Source organism: Capra hircus, chromosome 2, assembly GCF_001704415.2.
Source record: "Capra hircus breed San Clemente chromosome 2, ASM170441v1, whole genome shotgun sequence".
Lineage (NCBI taxonomy): Eukaryota > Metazoa > Chordata > Mammalia > Artiodactyla > Bovidae > Capra > Capra hircus.
The window spans coordinates 2,900,388-2,921,855 of record NC_030809.1 but is presented as its reverse complement, the minus strand read 5'-3'; the positions used below and the strand labels follow the sequence as shown (position 1 = coordinate 2,921,855).

Sequence of the window (21,468 nt, the reverse complement as noted above, 5' to 3'; positions counted from 1 at the left end):
TATACTTCAGGGGGCGAGGGGGGAGGAACGCACCACGGCTGTGCTTCCAGGAAGGCGCTGAGAGAGGCTGGGACCAGGCGGTTACAGCTGCTGGCAGTTCAGACAGACTCCTCCTGCTCACAGACCAAAGGCAAAGAAACGCAGGCCATGCGCTGGGCTGCCGATTTTAGTTTAATTTATTTATTTTAAGACCATCTCCTTGCAATTTCCAGAGAGAAAATACAAAACAAGAAACAGACTTGGTTTCAAACACGTACACAGTGTGCTGGAGTTGAAAGCATTACTGGTGACGCGGTTACGGAGAGTGCCGGCTCACTCCGGGGCGCTTCAGTGTTCCTGAGGAATAAACGTGGTTTCTCCTGCCCTCCCACTGGGGTGTTTCTCAGGTGTGAGTCACTGCTCCTGCTCCTGGAAAGGAAGGACACTCCATTAGCAGGCACGCTCGGCCTTCTGGCGAGCCCCTCTAACCTGCCGCTGTGGGGCAGGCACACAGGGCCCTACCGGCATCTGCTTGAAACGTGTCCCACTCACAAGAGGACCATCTATAGCCCACCAGGCTAACGCCCACCAAAAGGACAAGCCCCACGTGGCTGGAGAGAGCGCAGCCCTGCAATCAAACGGCCTACTAACGCTGGGAGCTTTGGCAAGTTCCTAACCTCGGTAAAGTGCAGTTTTCTCATCTGCTGAACGAGGGTCATCAAACCTCCGTCGCAGACCTCCTGGGAGAGGTCTAGAGAAGGAACAGAAAGATAAAGCACCCGGGATGGCCCACGAGGCGTAGCAGGCGCTTAGCAATCATCACCCCATATTACGACTACACTGGAAAAGCCCCAAGCCGCGGTCCTGCTCCTCTCTTCAGAGACTAGAGGCTGACAACATCGAGGCATAGACTTGAGTTCAGATAAAGTTACAGGCCGCGCCGGAGCAGCACGCACGAGGCTGTAAAACCTCTAACAGCATTTTCCAACTCCCAGCCATTAAATACACACACATATAATCACCCTGAGCCATTTATCCATGACAACTCAGTTTGGAGTAATGAAAACATTTCAAACAATTAAAAGACCTAAAGCTCCTCTCCCTGTTTCTTTCCGTTCTCCTCCAGACTCAGCTGCGGCCGAGAGGGGAGGAGCCGGGACCAGGGAAACTGCCCGTGGTCAGCGCTGGTGCCATGCAGCTGCCCTCCACCCACGCGAGCCCCCAGGCAGCCACCCTGGCCTTGGCGCAGGGGTTGGTCATGACGACTGAGGGCCTGCCAGTGCGAGGCTCTTCCGCCTCCCCTGCTCCCAGTCCCCTCCCCAGGCCCGCACAGGCTGGCCAGTGGGCAGCTGGCCGTCTACGCACCTTCTCAGATAGGGGCTACCAAGCTGGGACGCTCATTTGTACCCCATTCTCTGCCCTCCTTGTTAGTACGGTGGAACAATGGACGAGTCAGTCACCCTATCTTGGCTGGCCTCCACTGTAATAACCAATATTTCTGTTTATACAGCACCTCAGAGCTTGAAGACATTTTCACATTTAATCTGCACAGCAGTCCCGTAGGCAGAAATTACCACCCTCATCAAGTGAGAAAAGAAGGGAAGAACTCCAGAGCACCCAGAAAGCACACATGGGGGTGTCCTGGCTTCTGGGGTCTCTCCCCTGGCCCCGGCTACGGCCCAGACCAGTGATTCTAGCTCAAGGTTAAGCAAGAAGGCAGACGGCTCTGCACATCCCGAGAAGTTCTTCATGAAGGTGGTGCTGTGTAACGGTGATGCTTTAGTAAGCCTGAGGCCCGAGGCCATCAGCGCGTCTAATAAGATACACAACTTACTTCACTCATTTCACATTTATTTGAGCACCTACTTTGTTCCAAGCCCCGAGGATACAAAAACAAACAGCATCTCCGTCCGGAGGCTGCTGTGCACAGAAGCTTTAGGAGACGCGGTATGTCCTTCACTTGAGGCCTGTGTTAAACTTCCGCATCCTCTTTGCATCATTAAAACCCATCTGCAGACAAGACTGCAGCAGAACTGGGCGGGACTCACAGTCAAGAACGTGCCCTCTTCAGGAGGAAGCAGAAGCACGACTGAGCTCAGAAGTCTTTAGGTTTAGCCTGAATGTGTGAGAGATGTTTACCGGGCACTCTGAGATCCTGAACAAAAGTGCTGCCTACAGAAAGGAGAATTTGATAAGGATCTGCTTTACTGTGCCATGATTCAAGTCGATGATTCACTTATGAGCTCAGTGGTGCCACAAAGACCTCAGTTCATTTATCATTTATCGTATTTATTATTTATCTGCGCTCTAAAGAGCTCTGTGAGGAGGCAGGAGGAAGAAAGAGAAGCGTCACCTCTGTACATACTTTGACATACTTTCCATGCAGGAGGTACGGCGCCTGGAGGTCGTGCTGGCAGTTGGAGTAAGCCATTCCGAACCCCATTCCAGAGCCGAAGGCCAACGGCCACGTCCTTCCTGGTGAGCAGAGAAGGAGAACCCCAAGAGGGGACTGTGAGGAGAGAATAAAGCTTTCCTCTGGCTTCAACACATCTGCCCAGGGGTCAGCGAGCATTCAGCACACACCACGCTTCCGTCAGCGTCTCGCCACCCGCCCAGGGGAGGGCGTCGATTAAGGGCCCGTGGGGCCAGGCTTGAAGTCTCAGTGAGTGGCACAAATGAAAACAGCAGACACAGCTGAGCCTGTTAACGTTCCTATGCCAGTTCTAACTATCTGCTCATTTCAACTAACTCTTAAAACTTATCATGAACAACACCAGTAAGGCCTCTGAATGTTTAAAGCACGTAAGAACTTCACCAACATTCACACATTTGGATTCTACTAAGTCACAAGGCTCGCTTGAGCTAATGCGTAGATGATCACTTCACACCAGCACTGGTTCACAGGGATTCTCCAGCTGCATTTTCCCTACCAGCTCCTCATGGAAAGAGGTCAAAGTGACCCCTATGGCTTCTATTCAACAACCAAACTTCAGAAGTTCTTCCACCGAGTGAAAGGGACACTGCCTGCCCTTTGCTCAGGAGAATTTCTGGCCAAAAAGCCTATTTATTTCAGGTCCACTTCTTTTTATTACCAGCAGGACTTTTGTTTTCAAGCTGCTTTAGAAAAAAATATAACTAATTTGAATTATTTGAGTGTGTAGATTTGGCCAAACGACTCACTGACATAAAGTACAGGCTTTTTTTTAAAAAATGATATCATATTTGAGCTATCAGGCACCCTGACTTAGTGCCCGGGGAATTCTGGAGATGCCCACCCAGTTCTGGCCTCTTCTGCGCCTACAGTCTCTGTCTAGTTCACTTTACAGCGGCCTACCTAAACCCATACACGGATCCTGGCAGCCGGGGGCCGCACCTCCAGCAGTGTCCCTGCCATGAGCACGCATATCCGAGGACGTCAGGCACACAGGTAGGAAGGCACACTTACTTTTAAAGAGGGTAAGTGAGAAAACAAGTCCTAATCCAAAGCCAGTACCTACAAAAGAGGAAAAACACGTTAAACACCTTAACAGTAACTGGACAAAAATAAAAGCAGCATTTCATAAGCGTGAGCATCTACAAGGCAGACTTTTTTAACTTGGTAGAGAGACAAGTTTCTCGTTTCTAACTTCGTTCTTGTCATCAGAGGTTCTGTCTACACCTGTGGTCCCCTTTGCCCCACCAGGGGATAAGAACTTTCTCCCTCATTCTGTCTAGACGAGTCCCAGGGGTGGGAGGACAAGCCAGGAGACAGTTCTGAAAAGATCCTCTTGCACGGCTTGCAGACAGCCTCCAGCACCTCGGGCTCCCGCGCCACCTTCCCCAGGCACGCCATGGCCAGCACGTCAGGTAAACGCCCTCAGCAGGAAGCTCCCTGGGCTGTGCCAGCACTGTGAGTGATGGCGATGTTTTGAGGAAGATGGAAAGGAGCGATCCAGAGGAGCTGCTGTCACAAGTCAGAGTGTCCAGACAGGGGGAAAGCACGCCCTCAAGCGTGGACGCCAATCCCCTCTCCTCGCTGACTCACGGGGCACTTTTAACCACCATCTTTCAAGATGAAAAAACAAATGCAACCCTGTTTTAATGATCTGGTGGGGAAAAAAAAACTTTAAATACCGAATTTTAAATCAAACTTCACAGGAACCTTAAGCTTGGGGCCAAAAAAAAAAAAAGGCTAAATCCTCATTTTCACCAATCTTTCTCAACCTTGGTCATTCTATTGATATGGTCATAATTTATTTTCTTTAAAAAAGAAAAAAAACCATTAATGAATATATTTAATTACATAAATTCAACTCCAACTTAAATAGTACCTATGATCACAGATTTGAGTGCCAGCTATACTTTTTAATAAGGCACACTTTAAATGAACGCAGAATGATTAAAATAGAAACATTCACCTGTGGTGACACTTCAGGAAAAAAGTCATCTCACATACTGTAGAGACACATGTCCCAAGCTCTGAGATAAGCTTATTTTTCCATTATCAAAAAAGTAACGTTACACATGCCAAGGAAGAGAGCCAAGGCCTGGTTTTTCCTCAGACTCGACAGATAATTGTTTTCAGGCTTTTCAGAGTATCCTGATGTTCCTGACTATGTGTCTGCCCCATGGTCCAACAGAGCCCTGACCAACTTCTTCACAATTAAGCCCCACATAAAGGCCCCGATTCTCACCTGCCTCTTCCCTGTCCAACCGTGGATGTAGGCTAGGCAGTGTGAACACTCAGAGTGCTCTTAGCCAGCAAACCTGACCCTTCTGCTCCAAACACAGAGAGCTTCATCTTAAGCAAGTAAGCTAGCCCACACCTTTTCCGCTTCACCTGTGTAACCATCCCGCTGATGCTGGCCTGATTGAAGTGTTTATGTTATTACCCAGAGTGAGTTCTGATAGTCCTCTCTTACCCGCTACATGTGGCCACGATGCGCTTCCTTCCTATGACTGTACCCTATAAAAATGTGGATTTTAGTTAGAAGCCATTAGTTTGTACTGCCCGACAGGCCCTGCACTAGGTACTGCTGCCCAGCTTCAAAACGCAGCATCTGAGGATCTCTCATGTCATCCCAATTCCCATGCAGTTTAATGAAGTGATGGAGAACCTGTCAGTTCACAGGCCACACTGGCTAACCTATCCAGGCCGACATGAAGAGAAGGGAAAGGGACAAACACCAGTATCTCCCATGAGCACCCAGCATTCCCTCCCTACTCCACCAAACATTCCTGTAAACCAAAGAGCAGCCTGACATGGTTCCATCCCCCAGTTTCCAGATGCAGAAGATGACTTGTTCAAGCACACGTTGTCGGTGGAAGAGCAGTGAACTGGGCCCGAGTCTGCCAGACTGCAAAGCCACGAGATCCCCCAGTGCCAACCCCGGAGCAACGGATGCCTCCCCAGGGAAACTGGGGCATCGAGATTCCTACTGCCAGCGAAGCAGGATTCAGCCAAAACCAAAGTGTGCCTCTCATGCGACAGCCCAGGATGCCAGGCAACCAGGGCAGCAACAAGCCCACACAAGGCCAGCTGGGCTTGTCCAGATCCATCCCCAGGCTGCGCCTGCCGCACATGTCACAGACACAAGTCTACCTGGAAGGGGTGCTGCAAGGGCTTCAGAGACGCAGCCATCGCGCCTGACGCTCCCCAGCAAGAATCTGCTGCGGCCTGGTTTTCTAAAATGGCATGGGCTTCCATTTCAAAGTAACTTGCCTCACCCCCTTGCAGCTGGAAGATGAGTAAGACAGTAAATTGGTCCTAGAAAATGAGGTAAAGAATTTGGACTGGCCCACAGATTTCAAACCAGGCAGTGGGATGGGGAGGTAGGCCAGTACAAACACAATGGCTCACAATCAGAGCGTTTGGTCTTCTCCATCTGGAAGGCAATTTTTTGGCAAACAAATCAAAAGCCCAAAAGGAAAATATTTCAGCACTTCCCTTGTCCCTCTGATTCCATGCCTGTCTCTATTCTGCCCCAAGGGAAGAAAGCTCTCTGACGCTCAGCTTCTCCTAACAGTAGATCGAGAGCAATGCTAAAGCCACTGCTACCAGTTATCACTCAGCCACAAAGAGGAGAAAGGCTTCACACCAACCAGGACAGAGGAGAACATCTTTCCTCTCCAGACTTCATTTAAGTTCAGGTATGTGCCTGACCACTTCAATTCTGCTACTATTAAAGGGGTGCGGGTGTGTGTATGTCAGCCACTCAGTCATGTCTGACTCTTTGCGACCCCAGGCTCCTCTGTCCATGGAATTCTCCAGGCAAGAGTACTGGAATGGATGACCGTGTCCTTTTCCAGGGGATCTTCCTGACCCAGGGATTGAACCCAGGTCTCCAGTGTTTCAGGCAGATTCTTTACCATCTGAGCCACCAGGGAAGCTCTATTAAAGGCATTTACTTGCAAGTATATAAACTGGGATCAAAATCACGGTTCAGACTAGCCTGAAGCGGAAGTATACTCTATGCTCCTAAGCTGAGCTGCAACATCTTCCATTCTTACGAGTGATTTTTTTTCCTCCATTTCTATATTTTTAAGACACAAAATACCAAGTCTGTTCCCTTCAGAAAAAATAACACAGAAGGTGATGTTTAAATGCCAACGTTTCACTTTCAGTTAGTTATCTCGGTTATTCAAGAGATAAACAATGGTGGAGCTGCTGATGAATTTCGCAGGTTCAAGTTCTCACATGCTCAATTTTCTTTTAAAAGGCAACATGTTGCTTCAAAGAAAGTCCCACCTGATCAGGGGACACCAACTCCGCAGCTGTTTCCACTAAAGATTGGCACCTCTAGGCCAGGTTTAAACTTCATAACAATAAAACATGAAAGGTTTGTCTTACGATAAAAACAAACCAACATGGAAAAAGAGGAGAGTTCTCTCGGCCTTTGGCCACTTCTTTTTTGTTGCTGCATTTCAAGTTCTCTTAGAAGAAAAAAGCCAGAGGAAAAAGCACAAAGCATTTTTCACCTTCCCTGGAAGCAAATATTTAACTATGAATAAAATTTATATAACTCTGCCTCCCCTTTTAAGCCTGTTCTTTTGGCCCATGCTGTCTGGAATGACAAATAACTCTAAAGTAAAGAAATGCCTGATTGCAGGTACACATCTTCCTAATGGCAAAGTCCACCAAGGGGAAGGCAGAGAACAAGGCAGAAAGAAAAACCACCCCAAAACAGAGAAGCCTTATGGAATTGACATTAGGCAAGAAGCCCATGCTCTGAAACCATTTCTTTTGAAGAGGAAAAAGAATTGGCACAAATTCTTTCAAAAAGAAATTGCTCTGAATCAATCTAACCCGGCCCTTTAATGCACGTTTAGTGCCCAAAAGGACATCATAAAACGGGCCAGTAGATAAACAGACATTTTTGGAAAGAAGCAACTCTTTAACAGTTCATCTGATACTATTTTAGTACCAAACAACGGAGAACTCACTCCACTAACTACATAAAAAAATACTGCCCATCATACGCCCAAGTGGATTTTATAACAAATTTAAAAGAATAACAACTAACAGCAGCATACCAGGGCACACCCCAAGCCCCACGTGTGTGGGGGGCGGGGGGGAATCTATGTTGACAGCCATCACTGTGACATATGGACAAGTCACCATGCCACACGGCACGAAGCTTGACGCCACTGAAACACTGAGAAAGCAAACGCAACTAGCAAGGATTAAGCAGCGGGCCGCATAATCTGACTGCAGTCCTGAGGTATAAATGTTTTGGGGTTTTGGTTTTTTTTTTGGCTATCCTACAAGGCAGGCAGGACCTTAGTTCCCTGACCAGGGATTGAACCCAGGCCCCCTGCAGTGGAAGCATGGAATCTAAACCACTGGACCGCCAGGGAAATCCCAGAAATGTACTTTGGATGTTAGTCCCTAAGCAGAACAAGTTGGAGAAATAAAGGTTCCTATGGAATCAACTTTGTAGAAGTTGTAATTGTCAACGAACATTCAATTGAGGAATTTGCTGGGGGAAGCATTAAAAAAAAAAATCCTCAGAAAGTCACTTAAAAAACATGTCCATGAAAAACTGACCATGGGGGAAAGAAGACCAAGACCTTTTATTTATCAATCACTGACTAGATAACTAAGATCTCACTCCAGCTTCTCCGCATCTTAAACAGAGCTCCTAAGTTCCTAAGTCCAGTGTGTAGTCTATCAATGCTAAATCTTTGGTCTACATCTACCATTTTACTTTGTATAATAACGTGTCACGATGTAATAGCAAACACTTAAGTACCATATTCAACTGGCAGTTTATCAATATGAGAAGCTATAGCAATTACAAGCAAGCTTTTAAGAGTCTAGGAGCCATATGCCAAACAACTTTATTCTTAAATGACGGAAAGAAAAGATACAGCTTCCAAAATCTGAGAGACTTACTTTCCCGCTTAGTGTGGTGCGAGAGTGCTGCTGCTGCTGGGAGGCAGGCCCAGTTCAGAGCCCTGGGCGTCCTCACTGGCCAGCCCTTTGGCCTCACCTGCCCGCAGCGTGCTCGTCTACGAGCATCGCTGTCTTAGGAGAATGTGAGGTGTCTGCAGTCTGACACAGACTTCAGTAAACGGTAGTAAGGTCTGCTACCTCTCTAAGAACACACTCAAAAGATGTCAAAAGTGAAACATAAGAGTTATTCCCTCCATTAAAACACAACTCCACAGGAAGATCGCACTGTGGGTGAACCACAGCTGAAGACTGGAATCTTTTTTATCCACTCTTTGCATAGCTGACTTTTTTTTCACAGGCATTAGCAACTGTTTATAGTAATACATTTTTTTTTTAAACAAAATAGGGGATTCCTTCAGACTCATTGCTGAACTAGAACATGTTGCTTTAAAATACAACATTTTCCTAGAGCTGTCTCGTGTTTAATAAAGCTATATTTATGCTTTGCACATGGATTAATATCAAACTGACCTATTTATAATGGGTGTTCTTTCCTGTTCAATCATGTTTCTATAACACTCATTTCTATTATATTCCTATTACAATCATCAAATGCATTTGTTATGACAGAAAAAAACAAAAATGTGCTTTTATAGGAAAGTACCCTTGGGACTGAGTTTAGCGAGAATTACATTTCCAAGAAACATTCCTGATTTATGAAAGATGCTCAGGGCCCAATTTATGAGGGGGAAAAAACAGTTTTAAGTCAACTCCAAACTGTGTTACTTAATCCTTTGAGGCAAAGACAGATTGTCCCAGGTGTCCACGTGTAAATGCCAAGTCATGTGAATTAACCCAGAAAGTGTGCCAGGCCAACGGCCCCAAGATGGTAGATGTGGTCTGTGTTCATCAGCTTCTCACGCAGCAACACTGCCGCACGGTGTGTGGGAAACAGGCTAAGAAGGTGGCTACTGCATGGCCTTAGCCTTCCTGGCCTCAGACAACACAGAGGCCAGAGCACCTGTAGGAGCCTCTAGGGTGGACATCAACTGCCAGGATTCTGATCAGAACAAGTACAGCAGTGGCCGGAAGGAGTGAAGACAAGAAAGGTACCCGTGGAAGCCCTCACAGCACTGGTGAGCTGCTTCCAGAGACGCCGACTCGCGATAAGGGCCCTTTTAAATGAGAGCATACAGCACACGACCCAGCCTTCAGAATTCCGACAGCTGTATGGCTTTCCAAGAGTGCACAAAAGAAACGATCGTTTATTCACATGTGGGCAGAGGATGCGGGAAAACAAGCAGCTCTGATGACTAATGATTAAAGGGACACTGAGGAAAATGCGGAATTACCAAGTTTCAAAACACAATCAGAGATGCCACCGCTGTTGTTCACTCACTAAGTCGTATCTGACTCTTTCGTCACCGACCCCATGGACTGTCGATGCCTTGCGTTGGATTTTGTTGGGGAAGGGGTGCTTTGGGCTTCCCTGGTGGCTCAGACGGTAAAGAATCTGCCTGCAATGCAGGAGACCCAAGTTCAATCCTTGGGTAAGGAAGCTCCCCTGGAGAAGGGCATGGCAACCCACTCCAGTACTCTCGCCTGGAGAACTGCATGGACAGGAGCCTGGCGGCCTACAGTCCACAGGGCTGCCAAGAGTGGGACACGACTGCGTGACTAACACTTCTGAGGCACTAACATTTATGGAGCAGCAGGCGCTGATGATGGAGAAGGAAACGGCACCCACTCCAACGTCCTCGCCTAGAATCCTGTGGACAGGAGCCCAGTGGGCTGCTGTCTAGAGGGCCGCACAGAGTCGGACACGACTGAAGCGATTAGCAGCAGCAGCAGGCACTGACGTACCAGCGTTTCCAGGTATTATTCCATATGAACCACGGAACCGCCTAAGAGGTGTACTATGATCCTGAGTTACAGAAGAGGAAGCAACGTAAGAACGGAGTTAAGCGAGTTGCCCAAGAATACACAGCTGAGAGAGAGTACAAACCCACGCTGTGTGGCTCTTTTCTACTGGCAGAGAAAAAGCTCAGGGAGAGGTCGGTCAGAAGAGCTGCAGGAGACTGTCTATTGTTACATAGCACAACCAAGTGTTTTTCTGGATTTTCTGGATTGTAGTGCTTTGCATGGGTAATTTATGACTGTGTGACTCTTTAATCCCTCAAGAAAACAACAGAAACCACAGATGTCCAATTTATCAAGAGTGACAACAACTCCCCCAAATCACTTAGCATCAAGGAGAAACAGGCACCAAGTCAAGCTGGGAGGCGCTTCCTTCTGGGCACTGGCTGGAGAGAGAAGCGCCTTCCCTCCCACAGCCCTCAGTAACTGGAGTCTCATCCCTGGGACAGTCGACAGGAAACTCAAGGCTTCATGGCGTCCCATGTATGCATCGTGATGGCTGTTATGTGGTTTCCTTCTTGATCCAAATGAAAAATCAACAGAGAAACAAGAACCAATAGTTTCTTTTCCTTATACGTTTACTTAACCTATATTTATTAGCATTTATTAGGTAGAAAGCACTAGGGATAAATTTCTTTTCTCTTGGAGTAGGTAGTGCTATTTTTCAAAAAGTAGGTAGTGGATACACAGTGGTTACATTTCAGCTATAGTGTTATGCAGATTTGGGGGTAAAACAGGTTAAACAGGATTGAGAATACTGGTTCCCTACTAGTGGTGTGTCCCTTCCTTGGACAAATTATATACCCTCTCTAGGCAACAGCTTCTCTGTACTGAAAACAGGAATACTAACAGTGCCTATCTATACCTGGGGGAGAAGAGCAAGGATGAAACAACATAAAATGTGTAAAAAGCTGGGAAGAACAGTGCATTGCACACAGTAATTATAAATGTATTCTGCTCCCATAAAAAGCATTTCAAGAACAAATACTTACTGAGCACTGAAGGGCAAGAATATTGGGTCCACAATCAAAAAATGGGCCAAAGAACTAAACAGACATTTCGCCAAAGAAGACATACAGATGGCTAACAAACACATGAAAAGATGCTCAACATCACTCATTATCAGAGAAATGCAAATCCAAACCACAATGAGGTACCATCTCACGCTGGTCAGGATGGCTGCTATGAAAAAGTCTACAAACAATAAATGCTGGAGAGGGTGCGAAGAAAAGGGAACCCCCTTACACTGTTGGTGGGAATGCAAACTAGTACAGCCACTATGGAGAACAGTGTGGAGATTCCTTAAAAAACTGGAAATAGAACTGCCTTATGACCCAGCAATTCCACTGCTGGGCATACACATCGAGGAAACCAGAATTGAAAGAGACACGTGTACCCCAATGTTCATCGCAGCACTATTTATAATAGCCAGGACATGGAAGCAACCTAGATGTCCATCAGCAGACGAACGGATAAGAAAGCTGTGGTACATACACACAATGGAGTATTACTCAGCCATTAAAAAGAATACATTTGAATCAGTTCTAATGAGGTGGATGAAACTGGAGCCTATTATACAGTAAAGTAAGTCAGAAAGAAAAACACCCAAACAGTATATTAACGCATACATATGGAATTTAGAAAGACGGTAACAATGACCCTATATGCCAGACAGCAAAAGAGACATAGATGTAAAGAACAGACTTTTGGACTCTGTGGGAGAGGGCGAGGGTGGGGTGATCTGAGAGAATAGCACTGAAACATGGGTATTACCGTACGTGAAAGAGATCGCCAGTCCAGGTTCCATGCATGCGACAGGGCGCTCAGGGCTGGTGCACTGGGACAACCCTGAGGGATGGGGTGGGGAGGGAGGTGGGAGGGGTTTCAGGATGGGGGACACCTGTACACCTATGGCTGATCCATGTCAATGTATGGCAAGAACCACCACAATAATGTAAAGGAATTAGCCTCCAATGAAAATAAATGATAAATAAGTAAACTTGGCAAAAAAAAAGAAGAAGAATACTGGGTTCAACAAGAATAAGAAATAAGACAGTCTCTTCCCTGGCAAGCTTGGGCTCAGGGAGGAGTAACAAGTTAGGTACCCAGGAAAGAGATCAAAAGCCAATCTTGTCTTTCAGAGAGGGACAGTGCTGCCAGTCCACAGGAAGGTGGGGACACGTGTAGCTGAGAAGTTGCTGTTGTTTTTTTTTAATCTTCAAGAAAGAGGTGGCATTTCAGTTGCCTTAAATGGTAGACTTTCAACAGCCAGAGCTAAGGCAGGGGGACACACTCCCCACCTAGTGGCTGCAGAAAAGCAGGGCTTGAGTGTGGAGACGGGGGAGGGCCACCACGCCGAAGCTCTAGGTGCGCCCCTGGGAGCAGGAGGTGAGGCTGGAGAGGGACAGAGCCTCTGAAGCACCAGGAGGTGGGCCAAGGAGTCTGCACGGCACTTAATCCAACAGGCTGGGCTTCCCTGAAGAGTTTTTAAAAAGGCTATGCTTTAGGAAGAGTCATCCGACTAAGGTGTGCAGGATTACTTGGAAAGGAAGAGACATTTTGTTGGCAAAATTTACAGGATTTAACAACTGATTAAGTGTGTGTATGTGTATCTGGGGTTTTGGGGGGTGCAATAGGGAAGACTGTCAAAGAAAATGCAGAGAACTTCTACCTGGATAATTATAAAAACACTGGTGCTATTTAAAAGTCATCAAATAACCCTTTAATACAAAATCCCCTTAATAAAGCTAGAATATAACTTGATTTATACAAATGCAATATCTACAATGTTTTCATGAACACCAAACGATATCAAATAAAGTGAAGAGTATTTGCTAAGCACTTAGAAGTCAGGATTTAATTACCTCATTTAACCTTCACATTAAATAAGCTTCTCTTATTATCCCCATTTTACAGACTTGGAAACTGAGACACAGAACGGTGAAGTAACGTGCCTCGGGTCACGTGTCTGGGACTGGAACCCAGGCCGTCCGACTCCAGAGACCTGGTCTTCAGTTGCCACGTTCCTCTGGCCTCCTCAGAGACGTGAAAACTATAATAATCATCACGACTTAACCAAAGGAGATGAAACAAGCTTCCAAAATTCATCCAAGCCAACATTCTGCGTCAGCTTTTCCTTCACTACACGAACTGAGCCCCCACTGTATGCCAGGCACTATGCTAGGCCCCAGGAGATAAGTTTCCACACTAAGTTCATGGTCTACTGTTGGAATCAACGGATAATTAGAAACTCAATGTACAAGGTACAACGAGGAAACACAAGGTGCTGTCTCTGCTCAGCATGGAATACACAAAGGGGAGAATGGGTGTTGAGGAGAGACCAAAGTATGTAGGGTCACATTTTTCATGCAGATGGAAGAGAAGAGAGAATCTGAAGTCTGGACCTAGCCAGAGGCACTGAGAAGGGCACCCAAGCCACCCAGAGGGTTAGAGGAGGGAGTGGGAGAGAAGGCGACAAGAGAAAGACTTCAAGGAGTTCCTGGCTGCCAAATGACCACGCGTGAGGTAGGAGATACAGCAAGACAGTCTTTGATGACAAACTAAGGATCTTGAACATAAAGAAAGCTGAGCACCGAAGAATCGATGCTTTTGAACTGTGACGTTGGGGGAGACTCTTGAGAGTCCCTTGGACTGCAAGGAGATCCAACCAGCCCATGCTAAAGGCAATCAGTCCTGAATATTCACTGGAAGGACTGATGCTGAAGCTGAAAGTCCAATACTCTGGCCACCTGATGTGAAGAGCTGACTCATTTGAGAAGACCCTGATGCTGGGAAAGACTGAAGGCGGGAGGAGAAGGGGACGACAGAGGATGAGATGGTTGGATGGCATCACCGACTCAATAGACATGAGTCTGACTAAGCTCCGGGAGTTGGTGATGGACAGGGAGGCCTGGTGTGCTGCAGTCCATGGGGTCACAAAGAGTCGGACACTACTGAGAGACTGAACTGAACTGAAGGATCTTGGTCTCTGTTACAAGCCACAGAGAAACAGTGACAGAAACTAAGCAGGGAAACAACATATAAGATGCGTACTTTACAACAGCCCACTCAGCAATGAGGACAGATCTGAAAAAGCCCATCAAAGACAGAGACAGTAACCCAGGCGGGAGCTAGGTCCAGGCTCAGATTCTCTCCTCTCTGCCCTCTGCCTGAAAACTGTGATCTTGCATGCTTTGGTCTCTCCTCAGCGCCCCTCTCTCCTTTGTGTACTCTAGCAGAAATGAGAGAGACAGTACTAAAGGTGAGCAGGACAGGTTAGAGCAGGGCTCTGACCAGGGCTTAGGAATTTCTGAGAAGTGGGAGTGACCACACTTAATGATGATTCTTAGCTAAGGAATCCTTAGCTAAGTCATGGACAGAGATACACAGAGATGGAAACGGGGGTCAACTATTTTGTAAACATACCAATGGTTTTGCATTTAACATTCTGTTGGTGCCAATGGTGACTACTATCCCAGATCAGCATTCACAAAAGTGTGGGAATGACTTGCCTGGATTCCGGGGCCTTCCATGAGCAAACAACTTTTTCTTTGCTGTTCAATTTGGTTCTCTCAGGGTGGCCAAGACTATGAGGTTTAGGAAACAGCACCCAGCTGACTTTCTATTACAGTGGTATTCTACCCCTGATGTGAAGAGCTGATGCACTGGAAAAGACCCTGACGCTGGCAAAGACTGACAGCAGGAGAAGGGGACGACAGAGGATGCGACGGTCGGACGGCATCACCGACTCGATGGACATGAGTTTAAGCAAGCTCCAGGAGATAGTGAAGGACAGGGAAGCCTGGCGTGCTGCAGTCCATGGGGTCACAAAGAGCTGGACACGACTCAGTGACTGAACAACACCCGTCTTTCTTAAAGACATCAGTAATCTACAAAGCTCCATAAATACGCCTCTCGAAATCACTGGACTTGCATACATTAAGAAATAAAAATTTAAGTTTTCATATACTGAGTGAAGAAGAAAAGTCTTCCAAAAGATATGAGCTGAAATAAAATGAATTTCAAGTTGCAGCTGAACAAGCGGAAAAACGTTGGGGTTTTTCTCAATGATCACAGCCAATCTCCTCTGGGAAAGCGTATGATTAGTAGCATTTATTCTGATGTCAGGACAACATAAGATTAGAGCGGTAACATACTATGTTTTTACTTCTAATTAGAGAGGGATATTGTGAGCTCACATACAGGCTTATGCGGAAATGGTTAAAACAAAAACTCCTACAACTCATTAACTTCAATTTAGTCACCTGAAATGATGCCAAGAAACTAGCAGCTTTCTTAGGACTACCTTCCCAGTAAAAAGTGGACTATGCTGCTCAAATCATTTGCTTCAGTTGATCACTGAAAACCCACCTGTCAAACAGGAATTTGAGTACTTTATAGGCGCAGGTTCTGACAATCAGAAACATTTGTTCTAACTCATAAACATCTGCCAAAGTAAAGTAGATCTGCAAATCCATCAACAATTATGTCAGTGTTACAATAATTACAAATTATCCGAAGCAACCTAATACAGGTTTAGGCTGGATAAAGAAAATTGAAGTAAAAAGTGATGAGATGCATTTCGATTCCTCCCATACACACTGCTAACTATCAAGCAGCAAGGTTTAAAACTCTACCTGAAGATACACAGTTGAAGCAACTTGATGCTGGGCTCTGATTTTAGACAAGCACCTGGGCCACACTGTGAGCGCCCGCCCGCCCTCACTCCCAGACACAGCTCACCCCCGTCATCCATTAAGACTGACCATATTTTCCTATCTCACATTCTCCTCCATTTTTTCCTAATTTGTGCCTCCCCCCCCCCTTTTAGAAGATGGAGCGCTCCGTGAACTGGTGAGCCACCCTTACTCAGGGCCATGCTAATCTTCCCTGCATCACAAGGGTATGTGCTGCCAAAACAAGCACACTCTGTTTTTCCCTCATTTCTCATTTCTATCCCACTATCTAAACAGCACTTCACTTTCTCAGGACTTCCCCGGCAGCCCAGTGGCTAAGACCCTTCTGCTAACCCAGGGGGTGCAGGTTCACTTGACAGTCAGGGAACAAAGACCCCACATGTCGTGGACACGCACAACTAAGCCAGGAGCCGTGACTGCGGGGGCCCTGGCACCCTGCAACCCCCGCTCCACGACAAGAGGAGCCCCGCGATGAGACCCGGGCGCTGCCACAGGGAAAACGCCCTCAGAGCAACAAAGGTCCAGCACAGTCAAAAATAAATAAATAAAAATAAAAATAAAAACACCAGACCAAATCAACTCCTAAAGATCCTACCAGCTCTAATAGTCGATAGTTCTATAAGTCTATGGATTTATTGAAGTTATTCAAGTGGGGCCAACCAAAGGAAGCCAACAATGGGATATCACATCCAACAAGAGCAAAGCCCATTAACCTGTCAATCAAGGAGAAATGTCATTGATAGGCATGGTTGCATGGCATCACCAACGCAAAGGACATGAGTCTGAGTAGGCTCTGGGAGTTGGTGATGGACAGGGAAGCCTGGCGTGCAGTGGTCCATGGGGTCACAAAGAGTCGGACACGACTGAGTGACTGAACTGAATGTAATTTCAAAGTTACTGAGAAGCTTACAGAGATTTTCACTTTAAACTACTCTATTAAACACAAAACTAGACTTAACATTTATTTAAAGATTACTGAATATTCACTGGAAGGACTGATGCTGAAGCTGAAACTCCAACACTTTGGCCAACTGATGCGAAGAGCTGACTCATTTGAAAAGACCTGGATGCTGGGAAAGACTAAAGGTGGGAGGAGAAGGGGATGACAGAGGTGAGATGGTTGGGTGACATCACCAACTCAATGGACATGAGTTTAAGCGAACTCTGGGAGACAGTGAAGGACTGGGAACCCTGGTGTGCTGTGGTTCATGGGGTCTCAAAGAGTCAGAGGCACGACTGAGCAACTGAACAACAAATTCATAATCCTCAACTACAGGAACCAACTCAGCCCAATAAATAATATTTTGAACAGAAACTGTTCTCATTGTTTATTTGCATACATTATGATTCCCTGGAGGAGGGCATGGCAACCCACTCCAGTATTCTTGCCTGCAGAATCCCAAGCACAGAAGCCTGGCAGGCTATGGCCCACAGGGTCACAAAGAGACAAGACTGAAGCAACGTCGTGTAACTACAACAAAGCTAATGATTCTCCCCACCAAGCACCATTATTACTCCCAAGAGGTACTCTGGATTAAGTTTACTGTTTATCATTCCATTTATATAAGCGGGATCATTTATCACACAAGATGGTCTAAAATTTACATTTCTCACTTTACGATTATCAGGACACCTTTCTGTGACAGTACATGTCTGTTTAAAACTTTTCATGAACTATAACATATATACATAAAGCTGCACAATTAAGTGTACCACTCAATGAATTTTCATAGACTAAACACACCCATGTTACCAGCAACCAGAGCAAGAAACAAAAGATACCCAACACCCCCCGAAGTCTGCCTGGGGCTCTCCTAGTCCAAACTTTCCATCTGAGGATAACCAGATTCTGACTTCTCAAAATACAGGGTAGTTCTGCCTGGTTTTAAACGTACATAAACAGTCTCAGAGCATGTGCTCTGGCCCACCACTGGTTGTGAACAGATACAGTCTGTTCATCATCACTGCTGTATTCAATTACATAGTCACAATTTACTAACCCATTCTGTTGGCGGGCGTTTGGGTAGCTTCCAGTGGGTGCTATTATGCCTAGTTGAGTTCTATGAACGTCTAGTATAAGTTACTTGGTAAACACACGTACGCATGTCTGCTGGGCACACACCGAGGCATGGAGCTGCTGTCGTAAGATGCACAGAGTCAGCGTTAGGAGATACCGCCAGTTTTCCAGTGTTCACACTGATTCATACTCCCACAAGCTGAGTCAGAAGGTTCTGGTTGCTTATATCTGCACAAACACTGGGTATATTTCATCTTTTGGCTTTGATTTCACTTTTTTTTTTTTTGGTTATCACCCCCGTTTCCTTGTGACCCTCTGCAGTCCAGCCTTCTCTCTACCCTTTTCCACTTACCTACTTTGTCATTACAGACTGGTTTGTATCTTCTAGAATTTTATACACAAACAGAATCACGCAATACATACTCTTTTGTGTGATTTCACTCAACATAATGATCTTAAAATGTATACATGTTGTTGGATACAAGCTTTTGCATGCATGTTCCTTTCCATCAGTGACTCGTCCAGTCTACGGATGGCTCACATTTGCTAATCCACTCACCTGTTGATGGAGATCTGGGTTCTTTCCACTTGGGCGTATGATGAATAAAGCTGCTAGGAACATTCATATACAAGACTTTTTGTGAACTTGTTTTCACTTCTCCTGAGTAAATAAATACCCAGGAGCAGAATGAGTGGATGGTATGTTTAACTTTATAAGAAACTACCAGTTTTACAAAATGACTTTGCCATTACACCTTCCCATCAATAGTACACAAGAATTCCAGTTACTCCATATCTTAGTGAACCCTTAATGTTATCAGTCTTTTAAACTATTTTAATCGGTGTATAGTGGTATCTCATTTATGATTTTAATTTGCACATCCCCACACCATTAATGTTAACTTCTTTTTTTTTTTTTTTTGCCATTAGTATAACTTCTTTTGTGAAGAATCTTTTCAAACATTTTACCAATTTTCTTAAATGAATTATCTCCTTACTGCTACGATGAAATTTAAGAATTCTTTATTTATTCTGAAACAAGCAACTTTTTTGTTCTCTTAATGATGTCTTTCAAAGAGCAAGTTTAAAATTATCAGTCAGCATATAATTTTTTTCTTTGTGAATTTGCTTACTGTGATCTAAGAAAATTTTTTTGAAGAAAATTTTCTGAATTCAAGGTCACAAAGATTTCTCTCCTATGCTTTCTTTTAGAATTATCTAGTTTTAGCTTTGTGATCTTCAAGTTAAATTTTATGTATGATCTCGATCATGAGGTATATTTTTTCCCTGTATATGGATGCAGAGTTACTCTAGCACAACCTGTTGAAAAGCTTTTACTTTCCCCATTAAACTGCCTTGGCATCTTTGTCAAGAATGAGATTGACTGGGTGTCCCTGGTGGCTCAGTGGTGACGAATCCGCTAGCCCACGAGGGTTCCACGTGCCATGGAGCAACTCAGCCCACGAGGGTTCCACGTGCCATGGAGCAACTCAGCCCACGTGGCACAGCCAGAGAAAGCCCCCACGCAGCAGCCAAGACCCGGCACAGCCCCAAGTGCACGGACAATGAGCCGACTGCACACTCACGGGTCTCCTCCTAGACACCAGCTGACCTCACTGATTTACACGCGCATCCCTCTCTCCAACACCACACCGTCCAGTTTACTCAAGATTCACAGTAAGTCTTGACATTAGGTGATGTTAGTCTTCCAACTGTTTCTCTTTAAAAAATCGCCTCGGGAACTTCCCCTGCTATCCAGTGGTTAAGACTCCGCGTGTTCTCTGCAGAGGGCACAGGTTCAATCCCTGATCTCCCATGCCATCTGGCACGGCCAAAAATAAAAAATCTCTTTGCTTTGCTTTGGGTTGTTTACATTTTCATATGGATTTTTTGAATGAATCTCTCAATTTCTACAAGTACCTTTGAGCATTATTTTTCTTGCTGGAACAAGAGATAAATAAACTTCCTCACTGAACTGCTAGGAGAGTAAAAACAGGATGGTATGATGGCATGCCAAGTCTGATGGCACATAACAGGTACTCAATTAATGTTAGCTTCCTCTCTTCTCCCCTCTCTTGGCCTTTAAATAAACAGGATCCAATCTAGTAATGTCCTAACATTTCACTAGTGGGTCAATGGCCACGGTGAAATTATCACCACACCAAACGACTTTTGTAAGTAAATATTTGTATTTTCACTTGGACTCGATACTGAAATGCACTTGCCAGAAAAAGCAATTCAGCATATTTACTAATAAACTGTTCCAGGCCACATTTTAGGAAAGCATAAAACCACAGCCAGAACAAAAATTCAAATCTGTTTTCGAGTTCCATATAGGGCCTAATTACATTACTCTACAATACTAACAAAAAATTCTCCTCTAGCAAGATCACAACGCTCCATTGTTCATAATCCTGCCGCAAATGGAAAAAGGATTCCTGCTTCCAAACACTGTTTAGAAATACATATAACAAACAAAATATGACTACTAATTCAACAATTAACATGTACTAATTTGAAACCCAAACCTATAAACAATCAAAAGCCTTTGAAGTATTTTAGTTTAGCCTAACTGATATCACTCCATGAAATGGAGAGGGATCAGCTTGCAAACACAGGCTACCAAAAGGCACTTTTTGGTGAGCCACCAATATTTTGTGGTAACCCACATTTATCAGATGAACTGATACTTAAAGAAAAACAATAATTTGCTTTATTTTTCCATGACTATCCAATCGCTTCTTTCAGTATATTTTTTAACATTAAAATGGTCTTAAACAATTAACTACACTTTTACTTGATTATCAGATGAACACACAAAACTGCTGAATAATTCTAAGGTAGCAGCTCGGCTGCTAACCCATTTACTGTCCTAAATACTTTCTTAGCAAGGAAGGAACAAGGCCAAAACCTTTCTTTTCATGAAGATGAACAATGACACAGCAGGAACTTCCATCTCTGTTGACGGGGCTGCATGTAACCAGAGGCAAATCTAAGGCATATCAGGAATAAATTAACTGCAAAATGTTACTCGGGCTCGCTCCCCTCCTGCCTCTCCTGACTGTCAACTGCAGCCCCGTTCTCCACTCACACAGGTCTGCGCCAGCCCTGCCGACTCCGGCTCGTGAACCGCCACGCCGAGTTCTGTAAACGCTGCTGCTGCGCTGCCGCCATCGCCTGCCCGTCTCATTCCTCCTGCCCCCATCCTGGATCTAAGCTCCTCTAACCTCTCATCGCGTCGCTTCTGACAAGAATCTGCAATAGTATACTCTCCGGCCCTTCCCAATTCATTCTCCTCAAGCTACTGCAGGGCTCTTTCTGAAAGCAAACGTTCAACATTTTCTACAGAAACAGAAAACCCATCCTAAAATTCATATGGAATCGCAAGGGACCCTGAACAGCCAAAATAATCTTGAAAAAGAACAAACCAGGAGACATATTTTCTGATTTCAAAACTTACTACAAAGCTGTGTTGTGTTGTACTT

The 21,468-nt window shown here is 45.3% G+C and overlaps 1 protein-coding gene across 2 annotated transcripts in view; it reads right to left on the bottom strand.

The window, feature by feature from the left end:
- MINOS1 (mitochondrial inner membrane organizing system 1) overlaps positions 154 to 21,468 on the bottom strand; it is a 35,388-nt gene continuing 14,073 nt past the window's right edge. Inside the window, exons 2-4 of one of the 2 annotated variants that reach the window (XM_018054827.1) lie at positions 3,425 to 3,472; positions 2,345 to 2,454; positions 154 to 408 (exon numbers count right to left, since the gene is read on the bottom strand). In XM_018054827.1, coding sequence (XP_017910316.1) covers positions 394 to 408; positions 2,345 to 2,454; positions 3,425 to 3,472 — 173 coding nt within the window. In that variant the 3' untranslated portion in view covers positions 154 to 393. The remainder of the gene's footprint in view (positions 409 to 2,344; positions 2,455 to 3,424; positions 3,473 to 21,468) is intronic. The other variant, XM_018054819.1, reaches the window with a different exon arrangement.